We start from the raw sequence: 21,718 nt of genomic DNA, 5'->3' as shown, positions 1-21,718 counted from the left end.
ACTAAAATCACGGAGAAGCCCCTAGTCCCACACTTCTTGTACCTCTTCTATAACACATTCTCCTCCTCCCTTCCCAGAAGAAAACACTCTCTTGACCTTTCCTTAATCATTTCTTTGCTTTTCAATTCTCCATACACATTATTCCCATTTTCTTCTCTTCCTGTTACCATTTTTACTGAAAAAACAACGGAAAGCAAAGGAAAGGGAGAGAAAGAGAGACAGAGACAGAAAGAGAGAGAGAGGTGGGGGAGGGATCGAGGGAGGAAGAGAAAAAAACATCTATCAATAAATCAGAAGCTGGATAACTCAGTTTGCTAGAGTGCTATATTGGGCTTCAAGCTGTCTGAAAGCAAGCCAAATCCCTTGTGTGACACTGGGTCAGTCCCGCCTACTGGCTCGGAGCCTCAATTTCCCCATCTGTAAAACCATAAATTCATCATCCACCAGGCCACGCAAAAGCGTCGTGGCCTAACCAAAGGCCACCCAGGCCCCCCTCCACAGCCATCGTTGGGCCCTCAACAAACATGGCGACTGTGCGTGACGTACACTTTCGTCGCCTCCGCGCCCCCCCCAGGGGGTGGCGACACTCAATGACGGCGGCGGGCGGGGCGCATGCGCGGCGGCGGGGCCCGGCCCGCGGCGGCGGCGGGGGTGGCGGCGGCGGCGAAGGGGCTTTTTACCCGCAGTTGCCCAGCTGCGGCTGCCGCTGCGGGATGGTGTAGCTGGGCGTCCGGCCAGGCGGTAGGGCGCGGGCCGGGCCAAGGCGGCCTGGAGGGCCGACGCCGCCTGACGAGCTCGGGTACAGGGGCAGCACGCTGAGGGGGCGTCGCCGCCGCCGACCCCCGGCGCCGCCGCGGGAGGCCGCGCCCGCCATGGCGGCCCGGGCGGTACTGGACGAGTTCACGGCGCCCGCCGAGAAGGCGGCGCTGCTGGAACGGAGACGCGGCCGCATCGAGGGCCTGTTCGGCGTGAGCCTGGCCGTGCTTGGCGCGCTCGGGGCTGAGGAACCGCTCCCTGCGCGCATCTGGCTGCAGCTTCGCGGGGCGCAAGAGGCGGTGCACAGCGCTAAGGTGAGTCCGGCCGCCGACCCCGCGCGATCGCCTTTCCCAGCCCGGCCCCCGCGGCCTTCTGTCGATCGGGGTCCCTGGGCGTCCCCACCCCCTTCTTTCCTGCCCTTCCTGCGCTGACCGAGCCAGGCGCGGTGGTGAGAGCGCGGTCTCCCGAGCCTCCGCTCTAGAGCCATGTGACCTTGGGCTAGCGGTTTCATCCCGGGCGCCTCAGTTTCCCCATTTGTAAAGTGGCGCTGACGAAAGCAGCTGACTCGGAAGGCCGTCGCGAGGATTGGAGTAGGTGATGTGCGTAGAGCGCAGAGTGCAGTGGCTGGCAGGCACGGAGTGAACGCGTTGAGAGTGTTGCCTGTTGTTATCTTTCCCCCCAGCCCGCGGGCTGGTGCGCAGGGCCTGATGGCTGGGCCCGCAGCCTCCTGGCCTACCACCTCAGCCACTTATCTCTTCCCAGGTCTCCGCTACAGGGATTCTGAACCTCTTGGGGATGTCAGACCCCTCTGAGAATCTGACAAAATCATCACAGTAGTACAGTACTCAGAGAATATCAAGAAGAGATAAGGATGATTAATAATAGTATTAAAAATAGCATTATTCCATGTATTGATTTTGTGTACCACTAGCATTTATCGAACGGTTGTAGCACATCAGACGTTATGTTCAATACTTCGGAAGGATTATCGAATTCAGTCCTTAAAAAATCCAGTGAGGTAGATTTTATTATCTTCCTGTTTTTAACAGCTGGGGAAACTGAAACTTTCGAAGAGGTGACTCACCTTCTCTCTAAATCAGCATTTCACACTTAGACTTACTTCGGGCACCTTCAGCTACTCCCTTCCCTCCCCAAGCCCAAATACTGCAAGAGTACATCCTCCCCCTCCCGGGGAGCCAAGTTTCTCCAGGTTTTCCCATCGAGTAAGTGGGAGAGCCAGGATTCAGACCGAGGGAGTTTGTTTCCAGAGACCTTGCTCTTGATACCTACCTCCCAGATGCTGAGCACTGGGGGTGGGGATCCATTTTTGGCGTCGTACTTCAGAAATTTCCCAGTGCCCTTGAAGAATCTGATTAGCTGTGACTCTTGACCTTCTTAGATTAAAAAAGAAGGCTGTATGCTTGCTTTTAACGTGCTTAGAGGAGATAGGACACTTAACTGTATGATTCTTCTCCACAGCTTAACTTAAAGCACAGCAGATGTTGAATCAAGTTTGCTTTCCTGTTCTTGATTTTTTTGAACCAGTTGTCTGGTCTAACTCCTTCCCAGTCCCCTCCTTGTTTTCTCCCCAGCTACCCAATTTCTTCCCACTCCCCAGGGCTAAAAAGTTTGACATGACTAAGTCCTATTATGGCTTCTGAAAGTCTCTTACATGCATTCATTCCTTCCTTTTCCATTATTTTTGCAGCAGTTAAGACCTTCTTTCTTGGTATGTGCCCTCTCCCTTATTTCATTGCCTTCCCTCCCTCCCCAGTACAACTTGCCTTAGACTAATCCTCCCACAAAAAGTCATTCTCCTGCCCTAGGATCTAGTAGAGCCTCCTGTTGCCTATCTCATTCACTCTAAACTTTTCTGATTTACAAAACACTTATTTATTCAACCCCACTTTGTTTTCCTAATTCTCTGCCTTAGCAGGTCTCAGCTTAAATCTCCACTGTAGCCTGACTAGTCTCACTGCTTTTATTGTGTACTCTGCCTGATCCCAGTTCAGCTTTACTCAAGGCTCACTGCAAGCATGGCAAGTGCTTCTTTTGCTCTACAGAAAAACCCTGCTGGACCCTCCCAACTCCAGTTGCCTCGCTTGTCCCTGCCATGCAGTTCAGCATAAGCTAATTGGAAAAGGTGTGTCTTACAGTATATTGGTAGTATGTGTCACCTGCCCATTTATCTTTTTGATGTGTGCTACTCATAATCTAACTCTCCCACTTATAAGAAATCCTTTTTTTCCCTTTGAGATTTATGGGGAAAAGTTGAATGCCATACTCAAGGGGTTTTTGTTCTTGTTAATTCATTTTGGAGTGTGTTTTAATTTCTTTAAGGAAGAGAAAACCATTAACTTGATTTTTAAAAATTAAAAACAGAGGGAAAGGGCTTCCCAGGTGGCACAGTGGTTAAGAATCCGCCTGCCAATGCAGGGGACACGGGTTCGAGCCCTGGTCCGGGAAGATCCCACATGCCTCGCAGCAACTAAGCCCGTGCACCACAACTACTGAACCTGCGCTCTAGAGCCCACAAGCCACAACTACTGAAGCCCGTGCGCCTAGAGCCCGTTCTCTGCAACAAGAGAAGCCACCGCAATGAGAAGCCCGCACACCGCACCAAAGAGTAGCCCCCGCTCGCCGCAACTAGAGAAAGGCCACACGCAGCAACGAAGACCCAACAGAGACAAAAAAAATAAATTAATTAAATAAATTAATTGAAAAAAAAAAACAGAAGGGAATTCCCTGGCCGTCCAGCGGTTAGGACTCTGTGCTTCCACTGCAGGGGGCACGGCTTCGATCCCTGGTCAGGGAACTAAGATCCCGCATGTCCCGTAGTGTGGCTAAAAAAATTAAGAACAGGAGAACAATCTTCAGCGTATACAATATTTTAAGTTAAGCTGTGGAGGAGAAGAAGGTTTGGGGGAAGGAAGATTTAGAGTAAGGACTTTTTTAAACTAGCTGGTAGAGTCTCCAAGCAGCTTTGTGGGTCCCATCAAGTGGTTCGTGTCGTTTTCCTCCTTTAAAAATGTTAATTCACTACCCTTTAGAAAATGCTTGAGTAGAGGAGAATGTGGAGCTTTAGTTAGTTAGGGCTCCATTCACTGGAGAGAGGTGAGATGGGGCTACTGGTAGAAAGTGATAATGTCCTGGGAAGTTTTTGTTTTTTTAAAAAAGGCACATGCTCTTGAGTGACCACTTTTGTCAAAGGGGAAATTTGTTGGAGGAAGCAGTACTTGAGCTGGGCTTTGAAGATCTGGGAAGATTCCCAGGTAGAGGTGGTTGCAAGCAAGGGCCTCGAAGCCAGAACAACATGGAGTGTCTGGGTAGGAAGAGTCATGCTGCCCTGTGAGAGATGAAGCCTCCAGGGACCCAAATGCTGTGCTAAGGCCACTGGGCCTTATCAGTAGGGAGTCAGTGAGGCTTTGGGAGAGGAAGGATTTGCTTGAAACTCTGTATTTGAAGACAGGCAGACCCAACTGTGGAAGGAACTTTGTTCCAGTTTAGAACTGGACATGGGTGGGGTGACACGGTTTTCACTGGGACTTGGCAACTGAGTGGATGCAGGGATTGAGGGAGAGGTTTGAAGCCCTGGTGTCAGGAAGGATGGTGGATACGTTGTTTGACCTGTAGGTTGGTGGGACCGGGTAGCCGATACTTAAAGACAACTTCTGTGCCAGGAAATACACTAGCTGTTGCCTCTGGACCTCAAGGAACCCACAGCCTAGTAGGGGAGAAAGTTGGAAACAACATTTAAGAGTTGAAGTATGTGCAAGTAATATAGGAGAGGAAGGGTTGTTCTGCCCAGTGGGATGCTGGAGGATGAATGAGAGTTTTCCAGAAGGAAGAGCATGTGCAAAATCACAGGGATATGAAGTAGTCCCGTTTTTTCATGGATTCCTCAAGTGAAGGACAGGAATGGGGGAAGGTGCCAGCTCACAAAGCACGTGCGACCTGCTAAAGAACATGGATTTTACCAAGCAGGGAGGCAGCGGAGAGTAATGGAAGGTTGTAAGAACAGCAGTGATGCTGTCAGATTTACATTTCAATGCCTCCATCATCAGGTCCATTGTTGGCTACTGATGATATAAGTATAGAAATTGGGGATAAGTGTTTAGAACTTTTATAGCAATGTGACATTACTACAAGGGCTAGAGAAGCAATGTCTGAAAGTGAGAGGGAAACCAAAAGCGGGCATTGTCCATAGGGGCCCAGTGGGAGGGGACTGAAGTCCAAGGTGGCAGACGTCATGGAAACAAAGGAAGTTGAGGATTGAACGTCAGAGAAGAAGTGGAGGCACTGACCGACCGAGCTGCCTCATTCACAAAGAAATCGAAGATTCAAAGCAGGGGTGGGATCTTGGAGTCTGGCCTGGGTGAGGAGAGATGAGGCTGAAGAGATCTCTGTCCTGGGGAGTGCAAAGAGTTAGATCCTTCCCTTAGATCAAAGAGCCCCTGGGACTAGGTGGGGGACTGCATAGGGAAGTGGCTGGCTGGTCGGAAGGAACGGGTGAACCGAGATGCTCATGCCCTGTGGGAGAGGGCAGACGCTCATGCTCAGTATCCGCTGGTTACACATATGGGCCTAGTGATGTCTGATCTTCTCACCCAAGGGAAGCCAGTAGTCTGCATTTTGTAATGGGAAATCTGTTTTGTTTTAAGAGGCAGCTAATTTATGTTTTAAAAGCCATGTATGCTATGAATTACATCTCAGTAAAAGTTTTGCACTAATACATTCTTTTTAAAGTACATATTCTAAAAAAAGAAATATAGGAAGCAACCACATATGCTAAACAAAACATGGCAGTAGACCAGATTCAGCTTTTGGACTGCCTTTTTAGGACCTCTGCTTTAGGTAGTAGGAGACAAGATAAGTGAGGATACACATTTTTTTTCCTATTTGGTGAAGTGGGTAATTGAAGGCCTTAATGGCCTATAGTACTGTCTTAGTAAAGTGGGATGCCAGTTTATGCCCAGAGAGGGAGGGTGAGACCTTGAAGACAGTGCAGTATGTCAACACAGATACAGTGGAACTGTTGGAAGTGCATTAGAAAAAAACAAAAAAGGACTGTGGACTTGAAGTGAGGGCCAGGGAAGGTTAGGTGGTTTGAATTTATAGTATCACTTGATCCAGAAATTCTCAAGTAGGTGATGATTTCCCCCACTCAGGATGTTGGTGAAGCCAGCACATAAAGGCTAAAGGAATCTGAAGTGCAATTGAGCAAGGCAAAACGGGGCCCAGGAACTGTTTCTGAATGGTCAGCCTTATTTGAGCTAGGACAGTCCAAAAATATGCAAGACTTACCTTCTACTGTTAGTGAACTAATAGCTTGAGAGGTTCAGACTGGAGAGGAGGCAGGTGAAGGCAGAAGGGCATAATGAACTGTAAGAATAAAGGGAGGGACAGGACCTTAGACCGTGTCCCCTCCTAGACTCAGGGAATCATGCAGGCAGAGGACAGTTTCAGTAAGTGTTGGAGAATTCTAGAGGTGGTAGTTAAAGAAGCATTTCATAGATCAGAATCTTGGATCTGGAGGAATTCTGAGAACCAAGGGGTGGTACCTCAGTGGTCATGGGTGAAGTGGAAGCGTTCCTTTTAACTTAGAGAAGTGAGAGGCTAAAGGATGGACGTGTGAGCCATCTGGAGATAATGCAGTGCTGAGATCATGGAGGTCCATAGCAGGGAATTGGGTGCTAAAGTTAGTTGGTAAGCTAGGAGCCTGTCCTGGAGGTTAACAAACAAAAGAGGAGTAATTGGAAGTAAACAGCATGGCTACTTGTTGTATGGTTTCTCCCTGAACCTTTAGGGTACTGAATTTGCTACCTTCAGCTGCCCATCAGGTGGTGTTATTTCAGGCATTACTTCATGGCAGTGAATAGCCACTGTGAAGCATAGCCAGTGACCTACCAAGAACACCAATCTGGAGGACTTATAAGGAGAGTAATTTGGAGGACTCATCAGTCTTAAACATTGAAATTACAATGCACCTGAGAAACTGTGGTAAGGTAGGCTAACATCCAGTCTGCTTTTTATTTGAGAGGAAAAGAAGAGAGGGTCTTATGAAGAGTTGATGATTGTCCTTTACCTGAGTTTTTGCTTGCATATTTGTGGAGTAAGAGAGGAGAAAGATAAGGGTAAAGAAAATGCAATTCCAGTAGAAGTGGCCTGTTACTTCATTGACTTCAGAGGGTTAAGATGGACCCTATATTGTTTTATTTCCTTTTCCGTTAGGAGAACTTGGTACCTGGTTTCATGAATGAGTTCTTGAACAGTAGATTTGTTCATGGAGGAAATAATTCATAGATGTAATACTGGGTAGTGACAGAGTTTTTTGTTTTGATTTTACCAGAAAGGAGGTTGGAGGCCTTTTTGCTTTTTCTAGAATGATAGTTTTTAACTCACCATGGTTGTAAATCATCTTCTCAAGAAACAGAGGTTTGTTCAGTCTCTTTTATGGTTAATATTTTGGGGTTATACCAGAATGTTGAAATAAGGGATACTCACGCTGATTGTACTAGGGTCAAAGTGATTGCTCATGACTGTAGCTTCCTCTTCCCTATTTGTTTACCAGCTAGTATTACAGGGTTTTAATTAAATCAGGGACAACATCTTGTTCTATGTTGACTTTTTACTAAATTAATATAATTGTATGAAGTTAGAAGGCTTGCATTTCAGAAACAGAATTATAGGGGGGAAATCCTTACAGTAATTAATTAAAGAACTGTTTTTTATAAAAATAAGTTATGTCATATGGAAACAACATAGGAAAATCCTTTTGTTTAAAGAAACTGAATTATTTCTTTTAATTGTTAATTTAAGAGGTTCCTTTGAACTTAGAGAAAGTTTTGTTCAGTCTTAGTGCTTACAGAATTACTTACTTTAATTGATGAATAAGAACTGTGTGGATTCACATCTGAATTTTCTATGTAAAAGTCAGTTGTGATTATGACACCTTTTCATCGAAAATCCCTATCTACCAGTCATCTGGGATCTTTATCCATTCTTGAACCTACGTGTTTAGTTCACTGTATGTTTCATTATTAACCCTGGTATTTTTTAAATTAAGATAATAAAGTCATTACTTTGTTATAATAGGTTAATGCAGATGATATATCTCTAACAGTTAGACTGATAGATAGATCAGGATTTGGCTGCAGTGATAGCAATTATACAAAATGGTTTAGTTTTCTTTCACTCAATAAAAAATCTTAAGATAAACAACAGTCCAAGGCTGAGCAGTGGTTAGGAGCTGTCAGGGTGAAGGTCTCTGCAGTTCTTTTGGCCTTTCCCTCATGGTCACAGAATACCTACTGCAGCTCCAGCCATCAAGTCTCTATTTCAAGAAGGAAGGAAGAAGCCACAACACCTTTCTACAACACCCCAGCAGACTTTTCCTTATCTCTTTCTGGACAGAACTATGTCATATGGCCAATACTTGCAGGAAAGAGAGCTAGGAAATGTTCAGTTTTAACTAGACACATTGCTGCCCTGAACAAAATCTGGGTTCTGTTTGTTAAAGAAGCAGAACGTGGATATTGGTAGACAATAGGAACGACTGCCACATCATATTATCTACTTCTCAAAATATGCCTTGAATCCTCACCATTTTTTTAGTTTTGTTTTTGTAAATAGGAATTTTTTAAATGAGCACTTTATTTTTGGTTGTTTTTTGTTTTTAATTAAAATGTAATTCCTAAAGATACAAGGTGAGCACATGCCAAGCATTTATTTATAACTTATTTTTGAGGGAACTAGCTGGATAGGAAAACTGGTTCAAGGAACAGTACAGGAAATGAATATAGGTACTGAAAAAGAATGTTGAAATAAGACTGCTAGATTGGATACAAAACTTGTTCATGTCCTACAGGATAATGAAACAGTAATTTGGGGGTTGTCACAGAAATCATCTGTGTCTTTACTGGACAAAAATATGCAAGTTAAATGTGTAATTTCACAGATTCTGGGCCTTTTTCAATATAAATAGTATGTCAAACAAAAAACACATTCCACTAGAGCATACAAACATGGGCGAGCTTTTTCTGTAAAGGGCCAGGCGATAAATAGTTTCAGACTTTATGAACCATACAGGGTCTCTGTCTCATATTCTTCTTTGTTTTTGCTTTTTACAACCCTTTAAAAGGTAAAAACAATTCTTAGGGCCCGTACAAAAATAGTTTGAAGGCTGGATTTACACTGTCCAGTGTATTGCCACTACCACATGTGGCTGTTTAATTAAAATTCAGTGAAATTAAATATTCATTTCCTCAGTTGTATTTCACGTGCTCAGTGGCCATAATGTAGCTATTGGATACCAATTTGTACAGTGCAGATACAGAACATATGTCGTTACAGAAAGTTCTATTGGACAGTGCTGCCCTAGCTATGAAATAATCCTTGGTCGGGCCTGCTAGACAGTTCTCTAGTATGACACTGAGAGAGCATGCAGCTATTCTTTTACCTTACTTCCAGAGTTTCTGTAATTTGTGTTAATTGTGCCCTTGTAGTTATAAATGGCTTCAAAGATTACTCTTGATCACATACACACACACACACACACACACACACACACACACATACACATGCATGTAGACTAGCCTGATTGTATATAGAGTATGGCAGGAGGTATTAGCAATTACTGACACTAGAGAATTATCCTCTCTGGAAATTTCATAAGGAACCTTAGGTTACCTTTTCAGTAGCTGGGTGGTTTTCATTTGTTTTTGGTTTTAGTTGTCTCTTTTGTCTCTTCTATTTTAAAGCTAGGAAGCAAATCTCCAAAAAAAATCAAGAAAATCATCTCTACATATTTCACCTGTAGCATTTATACATTTGGATGAATGCTTCTCTCCTCAAGATTCCCAAAATATGCTAAAATTTCTTGCCTGCCAGGAAGGGACTTTCTTTATACTGCATGCCACAGAGTAGGTACCAGAGCAGTATCCTGAGTTGGTTCCATAGATGAACTACAATCCTTGTTTTTTAATAGTAACCTTGCCATACCTGATTAAGTGAGGTTTATTCTTAAATATGACATTCTAATTATGGTCTGTGTTGCACAATGAATTTGTCTGATTTTGTCCTAGTAAAAGGGAGGACAGATTCTTAATGATCCTGTGCAAGTAACTACATTGCCATGAAAAGTAAAGAGACTCAGTAGAAGTAGACCAAGCTTCCCTTTTGATTTGACACAGTTAGTAAGTGTGATTTAAGAAATTCAGAGTAACCCAATGAAATTAATAGTTTTAGCATCCTTATAAGGTGAAAGACAAGTCTTTGTGATTGATTGCCTGGGGACCTTTGCGAAACATCGAAGATAGTTTAGGTGTAAAAGACATTCAGAGTGGTATACTACATAGCAATAGAAAAGAGCAAATTACTGAGACGTGCAGTAATGTGGATGAATCTCAAAAATAGTATGCCAAGTGAAAAAAGCCATACACAAAAAGAGTGCATACTGGGCTTCCCTGGTGGCGCAGTGGTTGAGAGTCTGCCTGCCGATGCAGGGGACACAGGTTCGTGCCCCGGTCCGGGAAGATCCCACATGCCGCGGAGCGGCTGGGCCCGTGAGCCATGGCCGCTGAGCCTGCGCGTCTGGAGCCTGTGCTCCGCAACGGGAGAGGCCACAACAGTGAGAGGCCCACGTACCGCAAAAAAAAAAAAAAAAAAAAAGAGTGCATACTAATTCTATATGTGACATACTAAGCAAGACAAGAATTGTGTAATTATGGTGGGGAAAAAATCAGAATAATTAGAACAGAGCAACTGGAAAAACACATTAAATACAGACTGGGTATTAGATGATACTAAGGAATTACTGTTCATTTTCTTGGGTGCAGTAATGACATTGTGGTTATACTAAAAAGAAAACGTGTAATGTGTGTGTTTATGCTTGGCGACTCTCACTTGGAAATTAGCCATGTATCCAAAGAGTGTCCATTAGTTAACCATTTACTGTTGGTCCAACCAAGGTCTTAAAGTTAACTAAGGATGTTGGAAATTATGCTTAAGCTGACAATTACTGAGCAACATAACTTCTGATATCAAAAAATGTAGCAGTGTTATAATTCAATTTAGTTTAATGTATAAATTTTTATTTTTCATAATCAGTCTCTTCATGAAAGAAAACTTTTAAGTTAAAAAAATCTTATGATGCATTGTACTCTGCACTGATAAAATCAGAGAAAGGCCATCTATTTTTAAGTTAGTATTAAAATTATCAAGTCAGATTGATTTGTCCAAGGATTTTTTTTTTTTTTTTTTTTTTTTGTGGCCATGTCTTACGGCCTGCAGGATCTTAGTTCTCCAACCAGGGGACCAGGGATTGAACCTGGGCCACAGCAGTGAATGCACTGCTTCCTAACCACTGGACTGCCAGGGAATTCCCTAAGGATTATTTTTATTACATGAATTTGGATTCTAAATACAGATGCCTTTGAATTTTCAGCTTCTGTGCATTTTGCATTGTTTCTCTTTTGTCCTTAAAAAGCTAACACATTATAAGTTTGGATGTTTAGTTTCTTTATTTTCTAAGAGTTCTAGATATATAGATTTATGTAAAAGCTTGTTCTCTATAAACCAATTCGAACAGAAATTCTTTTTTTTTTTTTTTTTTTGCGGTACGTGGGCCTCTCACTGTTGTGGCCTCTCCCGTTGCGGAGCACAGGCTCCAGACGCGCAGGCTCAGCGGCCATGGCTCATGGGCCCAGCTGCTCCGTGGCATGTGGGATCTTCCCGGACCGGGGCACGAACCCATGTCCCCTGCATCGGCAGGCGGACTCTCAACCACTGCGCCACCAGGGAAGCCCCGAAGAGAAATTCTTTAAGAAACTTTATTATCTACTTCATTAATAACCCCTGGAGATAGGAATATATTTCACATTCACACCATGAAGAAGTAAAGGCTTTTTCTCATTTATAGAGACAGACACACAGAGAGCTTTCAGCTTTGGTTCCGTAATTGTAGCCACAGGTCGAAAGTAATCCAAAAACACAAAACTGGCCCAGATTTCATAAGGGCTGTTCTTCTGTTAGTAGTCCTGAGACATGTTCTTGCACAAACAGAAGAACAGAAAAGACTAAAACCAGATTTTCCTGTAGTCTCTCATGCCACAGAAAGTGGATCCCTGTTATCTGGTGACAGATCGCCACATGGTCAGACACCTAAAACTCAGATTCCTGCAGACTAGATTCATGTGTGAGACTGACCTGGTAGTCTGTAGCCACTTGGTCCCTGAGGCAGTGTGGAAACGGACATGTGGCGAAGAACCATAAAGTGAAAACACAAAATCAGAAGGGAAAAGAACAGGGTAACAGCATTAGTAAAATTCACTTCCTGCTTGGGATTCACTCTAGGAGCCAAAATTAGGTAAACCTGGGCTCCCAGAGCCAATGAGGTACCCTTCTTGGGCCACTCAGTTTAATAGCTCCAAGCAGGTGAGCTCACTTGGACATCTCCATTGGTCCTACAAGACTGCCAAAGTGAAAATTTATTTTAAAAGTTATAAACATGACTTTCAGACAGTCAGGTATCTCATAAATGAGGGAACCAACAGGAACGGAAAGGTGTTTCAAAGAGCTTTTGAGGATCTGATTATTTGAGGCTCTGAGTATCTGCACCAAAAAAAAAACAAATGATGGAATAAAATTGCATGCAGATATAAACTGGCTAATATCTTACAAAGCAGTGAAGTTATAACTGTTTCTACCAGATGGAGATAATTGGCATCTCGGCTGGACAGAAATCTACATTTTGACATGTAGCATCACAGTCCGGGCCCTAATCAATAATAAATGGTGTGTAAGACAAAGGTACATTTCCCAGAGAAGTAAATCATCTTTGGGTGGGCGAAAGAGAGTGCTCCGTTGTGATTGAGAGGCCATCCTTTTGCCATATTTAGAAGTGTTTGATAATTTTTCTTAATGTTATGCAATCTATTAAAATGAACACCCTCCCCCACTTTTTCGTCATTTGGCCACACTCTCTCTTCAACAATGTTACACACATCATTGATACTACTAGGCTGGATGTCAGCCTGTGTTCCCAAACTTCCTAATTCCTGTTTTGATATGTATTTGTTAGACATTTATTGATTGATTTCAGGTTTTCTCAACAGTGGCACTATTGACATTTTGGTCAGCTAATACTTTGGTTGTAGGGGGTTGTAATGTACGCTGCAGGATGTTTAGCAGCATCTCTGGCCTCTACCCCCAAGGTGCCAGGAGCACCTCTTCAGTTGTGACAACCAGAATTGTGTCCTGACATTGCTAGTTCCCCCAGGAAGAGCAGAAACACCTCTGGTTAAAACCAAGGCCAGTACCCGCACTGTCTAGTAGAGTTATGATAAATGCTGTTGTTTAAATAATAAGATACTGTTGTGTGTAGAAAACAGATTAACATCCTCCCACCCCATTTTTGCCAATTCTTGAAGGAAGGGTTAAATTAGGCTCCAAAAATAAGAAACCATGCTGAAGTCCAAACCAACAAAGACTTTGAGTATAATTCTGAGGATCTTGAACATTAATCCTTCTCAGTGAGGAGCTTTAGAAAGTATTTGAGTAAGGAGGTGAAGGGTGTGTTTTCAGGCATAGCTTTTATACTGTTACAAGGCAGTGGAGTGGGACAAGACTGGCAACAGAAAGAAGAGGTTAGTGTTGGTTGTAGTGTTCACATGCAGCTAGGTTTGTGAAGGATTGCAAGTGAAGGAAGAGGAAAGAAAGCTTTGAATCTAGGCATCTACGTTTCATAGAAAGGAACTTGGACCAAAGATGGAGTGGAGGAGAGCTGAGAGCTCTGATTCAGACCTGTAAAGTTTGAGGCACTTGTGGGATAGGTAGAAATACCCAGGGGATAGTCTGCAGCCTAACAGTATTAAAGGCTAGAGGTGGACATTTGGAGTTACCATCAGAGAAATAAAAGTTACGGTTGGAACTTGAAAAGCCTATTAGAGTATAATTGAGGGAGAGGACCAAGACAGAACCTCACGGAATATCTACATTTAATGTACGGTAGGAAAAGGCAGCAAAGGATTTGGGAGGATAGTCAGAAAGATAGGAAGTAAGGACAGCTAGTGGTATCTCAGAAGTGTGGAAGGGCAAGAACTTGTCAAGAAGTTGGTCAACGGTAGATATCGTGCTACCTACCAAGTAAGTAGAGAGCCCAAGTAGGAGAGTACAGAGAAAAGGGCCTTTGGGTTTGGCATTAGTTGTCATTCAGGAAAGTGGTTTCAGCTTGAATGGGGGCAGAATCCAGATTTCAAGGGGTTGACAGGGAAAGGGCTTTAGGCTACTTTTTCAAAAAGTGTGAAGATGAAAAGACCGAGTGGTTGCATGCATAGGCAGTCGGGCTGAGGGAAGTGTTCTGGGGGATCAGGAAGGCTCACGCATGTTTGTAGACAGAGGGGCGGGGTAGGTGGCTAAAGGGGGAGGGATGAATCAAGGTCTGGGAAAATGGCATGGCTTTGAAGCAGAAGCAAGGAGAAGAATTTGTGAAAGGTAGAATTTTTAGATGAAAACAGAGAGGCAGTCAAAGGAATTCATATCTGTTGGCCTCCAGGCTCTGGTAAAATCACATCTTTTACGAAAAATGAGAAAATTGACAGAAATGAGGTTGGGGACCTGAAGACATTATTTGGGTAAGAGTGAAGATAAGTTGCTCAGGAGAGCTGAAAGTTTTGGAAGCTGTAGAATTTCAGAGATTTACAGATGTAATGGGGATGAGGTCTAGGGTAGAGTGTGGCCCCTGGTGTGTCTCCAGAAGTAGACTCAGAGTGAGCATGCAGGGAAGTCCCTGTGGGGCAGTTAAGGTGCTCCTCCTGGGGAAGAACTCGGTCGGCATTTTGGAAATAAGATTGAGGAGGAAGATGGAACAGAAAGCAAATGTTGGAAATGCATTGGAAAAATGACTAAAATGGTTATTTTTATTTTATAGTGATATTATTAATGTAGGTGACCAGATAGAGACATGTTATCTTAACAGGTTAAAATGGACCTGTTACAGATATGTAGGTAATGATATTAAAAGTTTGTTTTATCTAAGGCACTATGGTGCTTCTAATTTATGTACGTTCTGTAGGACTCATATGTCAAAGTCTAAAAATCATATTAATCCTCCTACTTTCTTTTCTCTTAGAGATAACATATATCACCATTTATGCGAGAGTATCTTAAGTTATAAGAAATCTTTAGAATCCTGAAGTGTGCAGCCAAAGCAGAGAACTGCCGGTCCGAACAGTTTTAGAAATCTATCTGTAATGTATTAGGAGCCTCCTTGCCTTTGTAGTTTCTCCCTCCTCCTTGATTTGTGGTGGACTTGAGTATCTTCGGTTATATTTGTGCCAGGGTGCAGTTATGCTCCTGGCAGCTGCCAGAGCGTGTCAGTTCTACACTCATGATAGATGATCTCAAGTTGCTATGTTTTTTAACCATTATGTCTTCCTTATTTTTGCACCTGTGCTGTCAATTATCATTTGCTGTTGCGTGCTCTGCAGGTAGCACCCTATGCTGTTCCTTTTGTATTTTCATTCAGCTGCTTCAAACCATGTGCAATCTGGGAGACAATCTGATAAAGTCCCTGAAGTGTGTGCCCATAAATAAGAGGTGGTAGATAGTGAAGAGTGGTGCCAAGAACCCTTTCCCCAGGTCAAACCTGCAGACTCTTGAATAGCCACTTTGATCCTTTCAGGTTTTAGCTATGTTCTGAATGGCAGGGGTTGCCAGGAGCTTCTCTCTGATTCGTGAATTGTTATATAGTTGAGAAGAACTGAATTTGTAGAAAGTAGAATAACAGAAATTCATTTTGCCATACGAAAGGGAAGTTACTGTTGTGTATATTATATGCTCCCCCCCTTTTTTCTTAAAATCCTGAGTAAAGTAAAACAATATATGAATGCTGCAGGATGGAGGGGAAACAATTTTGACTAACATTCAAATGTTCAGGTACCAAATCCAGCCAAATGCAAATGATGACTACTTAGATCCACAGAATCTTTCTTACCAATACAACTGATGGCCAGACATTTTTGTAACACTGTATGCCTGTACACTTTATTGCTCACTCCTGAACTGGAGTATAGAAATCAATTGTTGCTATTAGTAATTTCCCAAGAGTAAATTGTTAATGAAAAAACTGAATCTGAATCTCAAGGGATAATTACTCATTCCTCTTAGGGGACACACAAAAAGGAGTTTTGGGTATGTGAAGCTATAACAAGCTCCTAGCACAGCTCTTCCTCAAATCTATGCAGTTAATCTTGCATTAATAGTTTTGGTTACTTGGGGGTAATGTCAGACAGCTGTGCTTGTATTGGGCACTTCTCTGCCAGTCTTCCTAGTGCTTACACAATAGGAGCTCTCCTGAGGCCCTCTGTAATCTTGTCATACAGCATCACAGCATGTTATGCATCCACTTTTAAACTTTTTTATTAAAATTAGGAAGTAGGGAATGTAATAAAATAATATATGCACATGGTTAAAACAAATCAAGTACTAGAGTTTTTAGTAAGAATAGCAGTCCCTTTGCTTCTACCAAACACCCTAGCTTCTTGAAGGTAACTACTTCACATTGTTTTTAGCTGTTTGTTCTGATGTTTACCTAAATAATTATAAATAATATACTGCTATTTCTTATCAATATTAGGCATTATGCACTTTCTTTACGATAAATGATGAGGCAAAAACTAGGCCCATTTTCTCAATTGCTATGGTCTGGATATTTGTATCTCCTCAAAATTAATGAATGTTGAAATCCTCATGCCCAATGTGATGGTATTAGGAGAATGGGGCCTTTGGGGGGTGATTAGGTCATGAGGACAGAACCCCCATGGATGAGATTAATACCCTTAGAAGAGAGGCTTGAGAGAGCTCCATTGCCCCTTCCACCATGTGAGGACACAACAAGATGTCCGCAGTCTGGAAGAGGGCCCTCACCCGACCGTGCTGTCGCTCTGATTTTGGACTTCGAGCCTCCAGAGCTGAAAGAAATATCTGTTGTTTATAAGCCACTCAGTATGGCATTTTGTTACAGTAGCCCAAACAGACTAAGACACCAACATAGTTTTTCGTTTGTTTGGTTTTTGGTTTTTTTAGTTAAAGCAAGAAACAGGTTTATATAATTATGACATATAAATACTAGTTGTTGCAAGGCCAAGTACTTTATTATATTACATTATGTTCTCTTTCTGGTATAGCTTTTAATTTTTCCTGGGATTTTTATCTTCCCTTTTCTTACCTACTTATGAAATTTGCTTTAAACATCCCTAATATTTTACAAATATTCTTTTCATCTTAAGATATAAATATTCCTTTATATCTTAACTATTCTTTAAGCCTCTTTTTCTGGGAGAACACCCCTGGAGTCCTCTTCCCTCCTCCAGTCAGCTGGTTGCTCAGCTTATCTGCCGCATGGCTAAAATCTGTGGACTTCTATTTGCCACTCTTGGATGGAATTTAGTAATTACTTTATCTCTCATGTTTTTGGTGGCCTTCATCTTAAAATAGTTTCTCAAGAAAAGAATCCATGGGAGTAATTTTCTCAGCCTTTGGCATGCTAGAAATGTCTTTATTCTGCTTTATATTTGGTATGTAATGTGGATGTTATAGAATTATAGATTGAAGATCATTTTCCCTTAGCATTTTGAATGCATTGCTACCCTGTTTTCCCTGACTATCCAGACTTGCTACTGAGAATTTGATATTCTGATTATCATTCCTTTATGTGTGCCCTATTCCCACCCCGCCCACAGGATTTTTCTCTAGTGGGCCTTTAAAAAGTAATCATGCTTGGATATTCTGTGGACCCTTTCAAGGTGGGATCTGGGTGCACTGGCTCCCAAACAAGATTTAATGTAACTTTTTTCACTAATGCATGGGGTCTTACGCATTTTAGTTCCAGGAAATGATTTGTGTTATTTCTTAAGTGCCATTCTGTCTTTTTGGAATGCCAGTTATTTGGACTTAGGATATCCTAGATGGACGTTTAAAGTTTCTTTTCTTTCATTTCTTTCTTTTTCTGATACTTTTGGAGGGATTTCTTCCACTTTGTCTTTTGGTTCTTCTATTGACTCTGTTTTGGCCATCATGTTCGTAATTTGCTAGTGCTCTTATTCTAATTATTTTTTTCTTAGCATTTTGATATCTGTTTTATGAATTCATTATCATCTTATATCTGTTTGAAAGCAGTAATTAAAATTTTGCTTTAGTTTTCTTTTCTACCCTGCATTACCTACTTTCCTCCAGTTTTTCTCTATTTTGCGTTCTGCTTTATTGGTTTCTGTCTTCATATTTGCCAGACTTTCTTCTGACATGGTTTTTTTTTTTAATGTTTCATACTAAATCTGAAAAGCCAGTTGGAAACCTTGTGTCTGGGCAGGATCTGTTGATAAGTGGCCTTTATCTTGGATCAATTGGAGAATTAGCGGTTGTTTGAGAGGATATTTTTTTTTTGGAAGTCTGTTATCTGGAGAAGAAAGCTCTTCTTCCCAGGCTGGCTCACTGTTGCTGGCATTCCACTGAGTGGATGTAATCCACTTTTTCTTATCCAGTGGCTGCATAGTAGTCAGCAGTATTTGACTCCTGTGAATTCAACCATACACTTACTTAAGCTAAACAGGCAGCCTCATTTACATATTAGCAGGCAGCAGGGAGCAGCTCCAGTTCTGAGTAAGATGGACTCTACCCTGCCAGTCCTGTGACTATAGTGATAAAACCTGGACAGAATGCATGGAACAGGTATTTAAGGACTCTGAAAAGTAAACAGTAGCAGGCAGATTGGGAAAGAAAACCAGAATTCACAGTACCACCAAACCAGTGGTGAGTTTACCATTTTTTCCATTGTTATCTCTCAGCCTGAACTCAATACAGCCTAATCTGGAAGTGGAAATGGGCACTAGGGCACAAAAGGAGCACCTGGAGAAGCCCTCTAGTTTAACTCAAGGGGCAGAAAATGGAGCATGTAATACTGTGCAAAAATCCGTTTTTGTTTTTCTTCATTCCATTGCACACCAGTTTCCAAACAGTCCTATGATGGTGGCAGTGGGAGCTTGCAGGACTCAAAATTCTAAAGGAGGAGAACCTTCCTCTCTGATTGGTGGGGTTGTGGTTCCAGGAGGATGGGGCTAGTCTCATTGCTTTCTCTCCCTCTCTGTCCTTTGGATGGACCAGGCACAGTTGCAGAAATGTAAGGCAAAGTGGGGTAACCAAAGCCCCATCTTTCTGACTGGAGGACTGAAAAGAAGAGCGCAGGGAATCAGAAAACACTAGAAAGATGGCAGAGAGGGAGGAGCTCAGGAAAATGACTCCATCAAAGTTGTGTGTGATCTCCTAGGTTCATCCCCAAGCTACACACATGCATGGATCTACTCCTTATCAGCAAAACAAAGACTTTTGAGAACAATAGAAAAACCACCATCCAGGTCCCAGATTGGCCACTGGGTATCGCACATGTGGGACAGATACAAATAGCACTGCAGAGGCTTTAAAAACTGAACTGATATTGGAACCACAGCTCACAGAAGACTGGGTACAGCTTGCAACCTGAATCTAACTAGGTCAATTACCTGCTAGAACAGAAATGTTGACATTCATCATGGGTTTAAACAAGACACAGAACTCATAATATTCAAAATGGATACAATACAAAATTACTTGGCATATGAAGAACGAGGAAAATACCAAATCTCATGAGAAAAAACAGTGGACACCAGTGCCAGGATGACACAGGTGTTGGAATTATTTAACAAAGAATTTAAGACATGTATTATAAAAATGCTCCAACAAGCAATCACAAGTACTCTTAAAGCTAATAGTAAAAGAGAAAGTTTCAGCGAAGAAATAGAAGACATAAAGAAGAACCAAATGGAAAGGTTAGAACTGAAAACTACAGTAACCTAAATAACACCTCTCTGGATGAACTCAGTTTTTATTTTTTTAAAGATTAATTAATTTTTGGCTGCGTGAGGTCTTAGTTGCAGCACACAGGATCTTTCATTGCAGCGTGAGGGCTCTTCGTTGTGGCACACGGGTTTCTCTCTAGTTGTGGAGTGCAGGTTTTCTCTTCTCTAGTTGTGGCGTGCAGGCTCTAGAGTGTGTGGGCTCTGTATTTGTGGTGCGTGGGCTCTGTAGTTTGCAACATGCAGGCTCTCTAGTTAAGGCGTGCGAGCTTAGTAGTTGTGGCGCGAGGGCTTAGTTGCCCTGTGGCACGTGGGATCTTAGTTCCCTGACGAGGGCTCGAACCTGAATCCGCTGCACTGGAAGGCAGATTGTTTACCACTGGACCATCAGGAAGTCCCTGAACTCAGTTTTTAAATGGAGATGACGGAGTAGTCAGTGAACTTGAAGATAGAACAATGGAAGTTATCTAATCTGAACAAGGTGAGTAGAGGAGAAAGTGTGGTGCTAAACAAAATATTTGGAGAAATAATAGCTGAAGACTTCCCAAGTTTGGCAGAAGATGTAAACATAATGATTCAAGAAACTGTGAACTCAAGCATAATAAACTCAAAGAATTCCACACCAAGCATGTCATAACCACACTGCTGAAAACTGAAGACACATTAAAAATCATGAAAGTATCAAGACAAAAACACAGTTCAGGGAACAGCAACTACAGTGAGTACAGATTTCTCATCAGAAACCATGGAGACCAGAGAAGTGACACAATATTATTTAAGTGGTGAAAGAAAAGGACTTTTAACCAAGAATTTTCTGTCAAGGGAAATGAAAGTGAAATAAAGCATGATAAAGCATTCTCGGTTGAAGAAAACACTAAAATCATTGCCAGTAGCCTGCTGGAAAAGAATTGCTGAAGGAAGTTCTTCAGACAGAAATGATATACTATATCTGGGTAAATACAATAGATTACTTTCTCCTGTTGAGTTCTTTAAAGTGAGTTAATGGTTGAAAGTAAAATTTATGACATCATCTGATAGGATTTCAAATGTATGTACGTGGAATTGATAAGATAGCTGTAACATACAAGAGAGAGCAGGGAGGGTAGAGACTTAGGGTAAAGGAACCCATATGATGGTGGTGTTCTAAAATTTATACCCACAGGAGTTTAAATTATGGAGGTGACTGAGTGATGGCACGGAGAAGTCAATGCCATTGAAAGAAGAGTTTGATTACTTAACATTTCCCAAGACAAGAGGGCATGCCTCACCTTGCAGGGCCATCAGGTTTTTGGCAGGAGGCAGAAGCAGGAGTAAGGGGAAAGGCATAGCAGGGTAAACAGTTTAGGACTGGCTAGTTTGGATAATCCCTGCCAGCTTTGGGGCATAGGGGATGCCCTTAGTTGTTTGGTACCTGGTCCTGGCTTGATACAGGACTTGATTTGTGAATTAGATAAGGAGAAGGGGTGGGGGCACAGCACTGTACTCGAAAGGCATGCTGTAAGCAGGCTGGCCACAACTCCTAGGAATTAGCTGGGCGGGTGAGTCTCTCCCCAGGTCTGAAAGGCCTCCCAAGATGTCAAAGCATCATAAGATATAGAAAATAAAAAACACGAATAGTATGGGTGGTAAGGTTTATACATTCCTATTGAAGTGATAGACTACTGATTTTAAGTGGACTGTGAAAATTAAATATGTAATTGATCGCATGACTACTTTAAAAACTACATAAAGAGATACAGTAAAAATGCAATAAATTACATTGTAATACTAAAAAATGTTTGCATAATGCACAAGAAGGCCAGATAGGGAAAAAAGGAATTAAAAATAGGGAACAGGCAGAAAACAAACAAATGGTAGACCTAAATCCAAACTTACTGATACTTTCATTGAAATTAAACAGTCTAAACACACCAATTTAAAAGAGATTATCAGAATGGATTTAAAAAACAACCAAACTGTGTGTTGTCTTCAAGAGACTTATTTCAAATATAATGATACAGGTAAGTTAAAATTAAAAGGAGGGGAAAATATACTGTGTAAACATTAACCAAAAGGAAGCTTGGAGTGGCAATATTACT

The 21,718-nt window shown here is 42.2% G+C and overlaps 1 protein-coding gene across 3 annotated transcripts in view; it reads left to right on the top strand.

Moving 5' to 3' along the window:
* The first annotated feature begins 623 nt into the window (after positions 1-623).
* N4BP1 (NEDD4 binding protein 1) overlaps positions 624-21,718 on the top strand; it is a 48,330-nt gene continuing 27,235 nt past the window's right edge. The window contains exon 1 of one of the 3 annotated variants that reach the window (XR_010939279.1): positions 624-1,070. Coding sequence is in view for 2 of the 3 variants with exons in the window: in XM_067720609.1 (XP_067576710.1) it covers positions 873-1,070 (198 nt within the window). In the remaining variant the exon portion in view is untranslated. The remainder of the gene's footprint in view (positions 1,071-21,718) is intronic. The other 2 variants (XM_067720609.1, XM_067720610.1) reach the window with 2 other exon arrangements.

The sequence above is a fragment of the Pseudorca crassidens genome, chromosome 20 (assembly GCF_039906515.1).
Source record: "Pseudorca crassidens isolate mPseCra1 chromosome 20, mPseCra1.hap1, whole genome shotgun sequence".
Classification (NCBI taxonomy): Eukaryota; Metazoa; Chordata; class Mammalia; order Artiodactyla; family Delphinidae; genus Pseudorca; species Pseudorca crassidens.
Note: the sequence above shows the minus strand (reverse complement) of the source record. Positions and strands in the feature narration are given on the sequence as shown.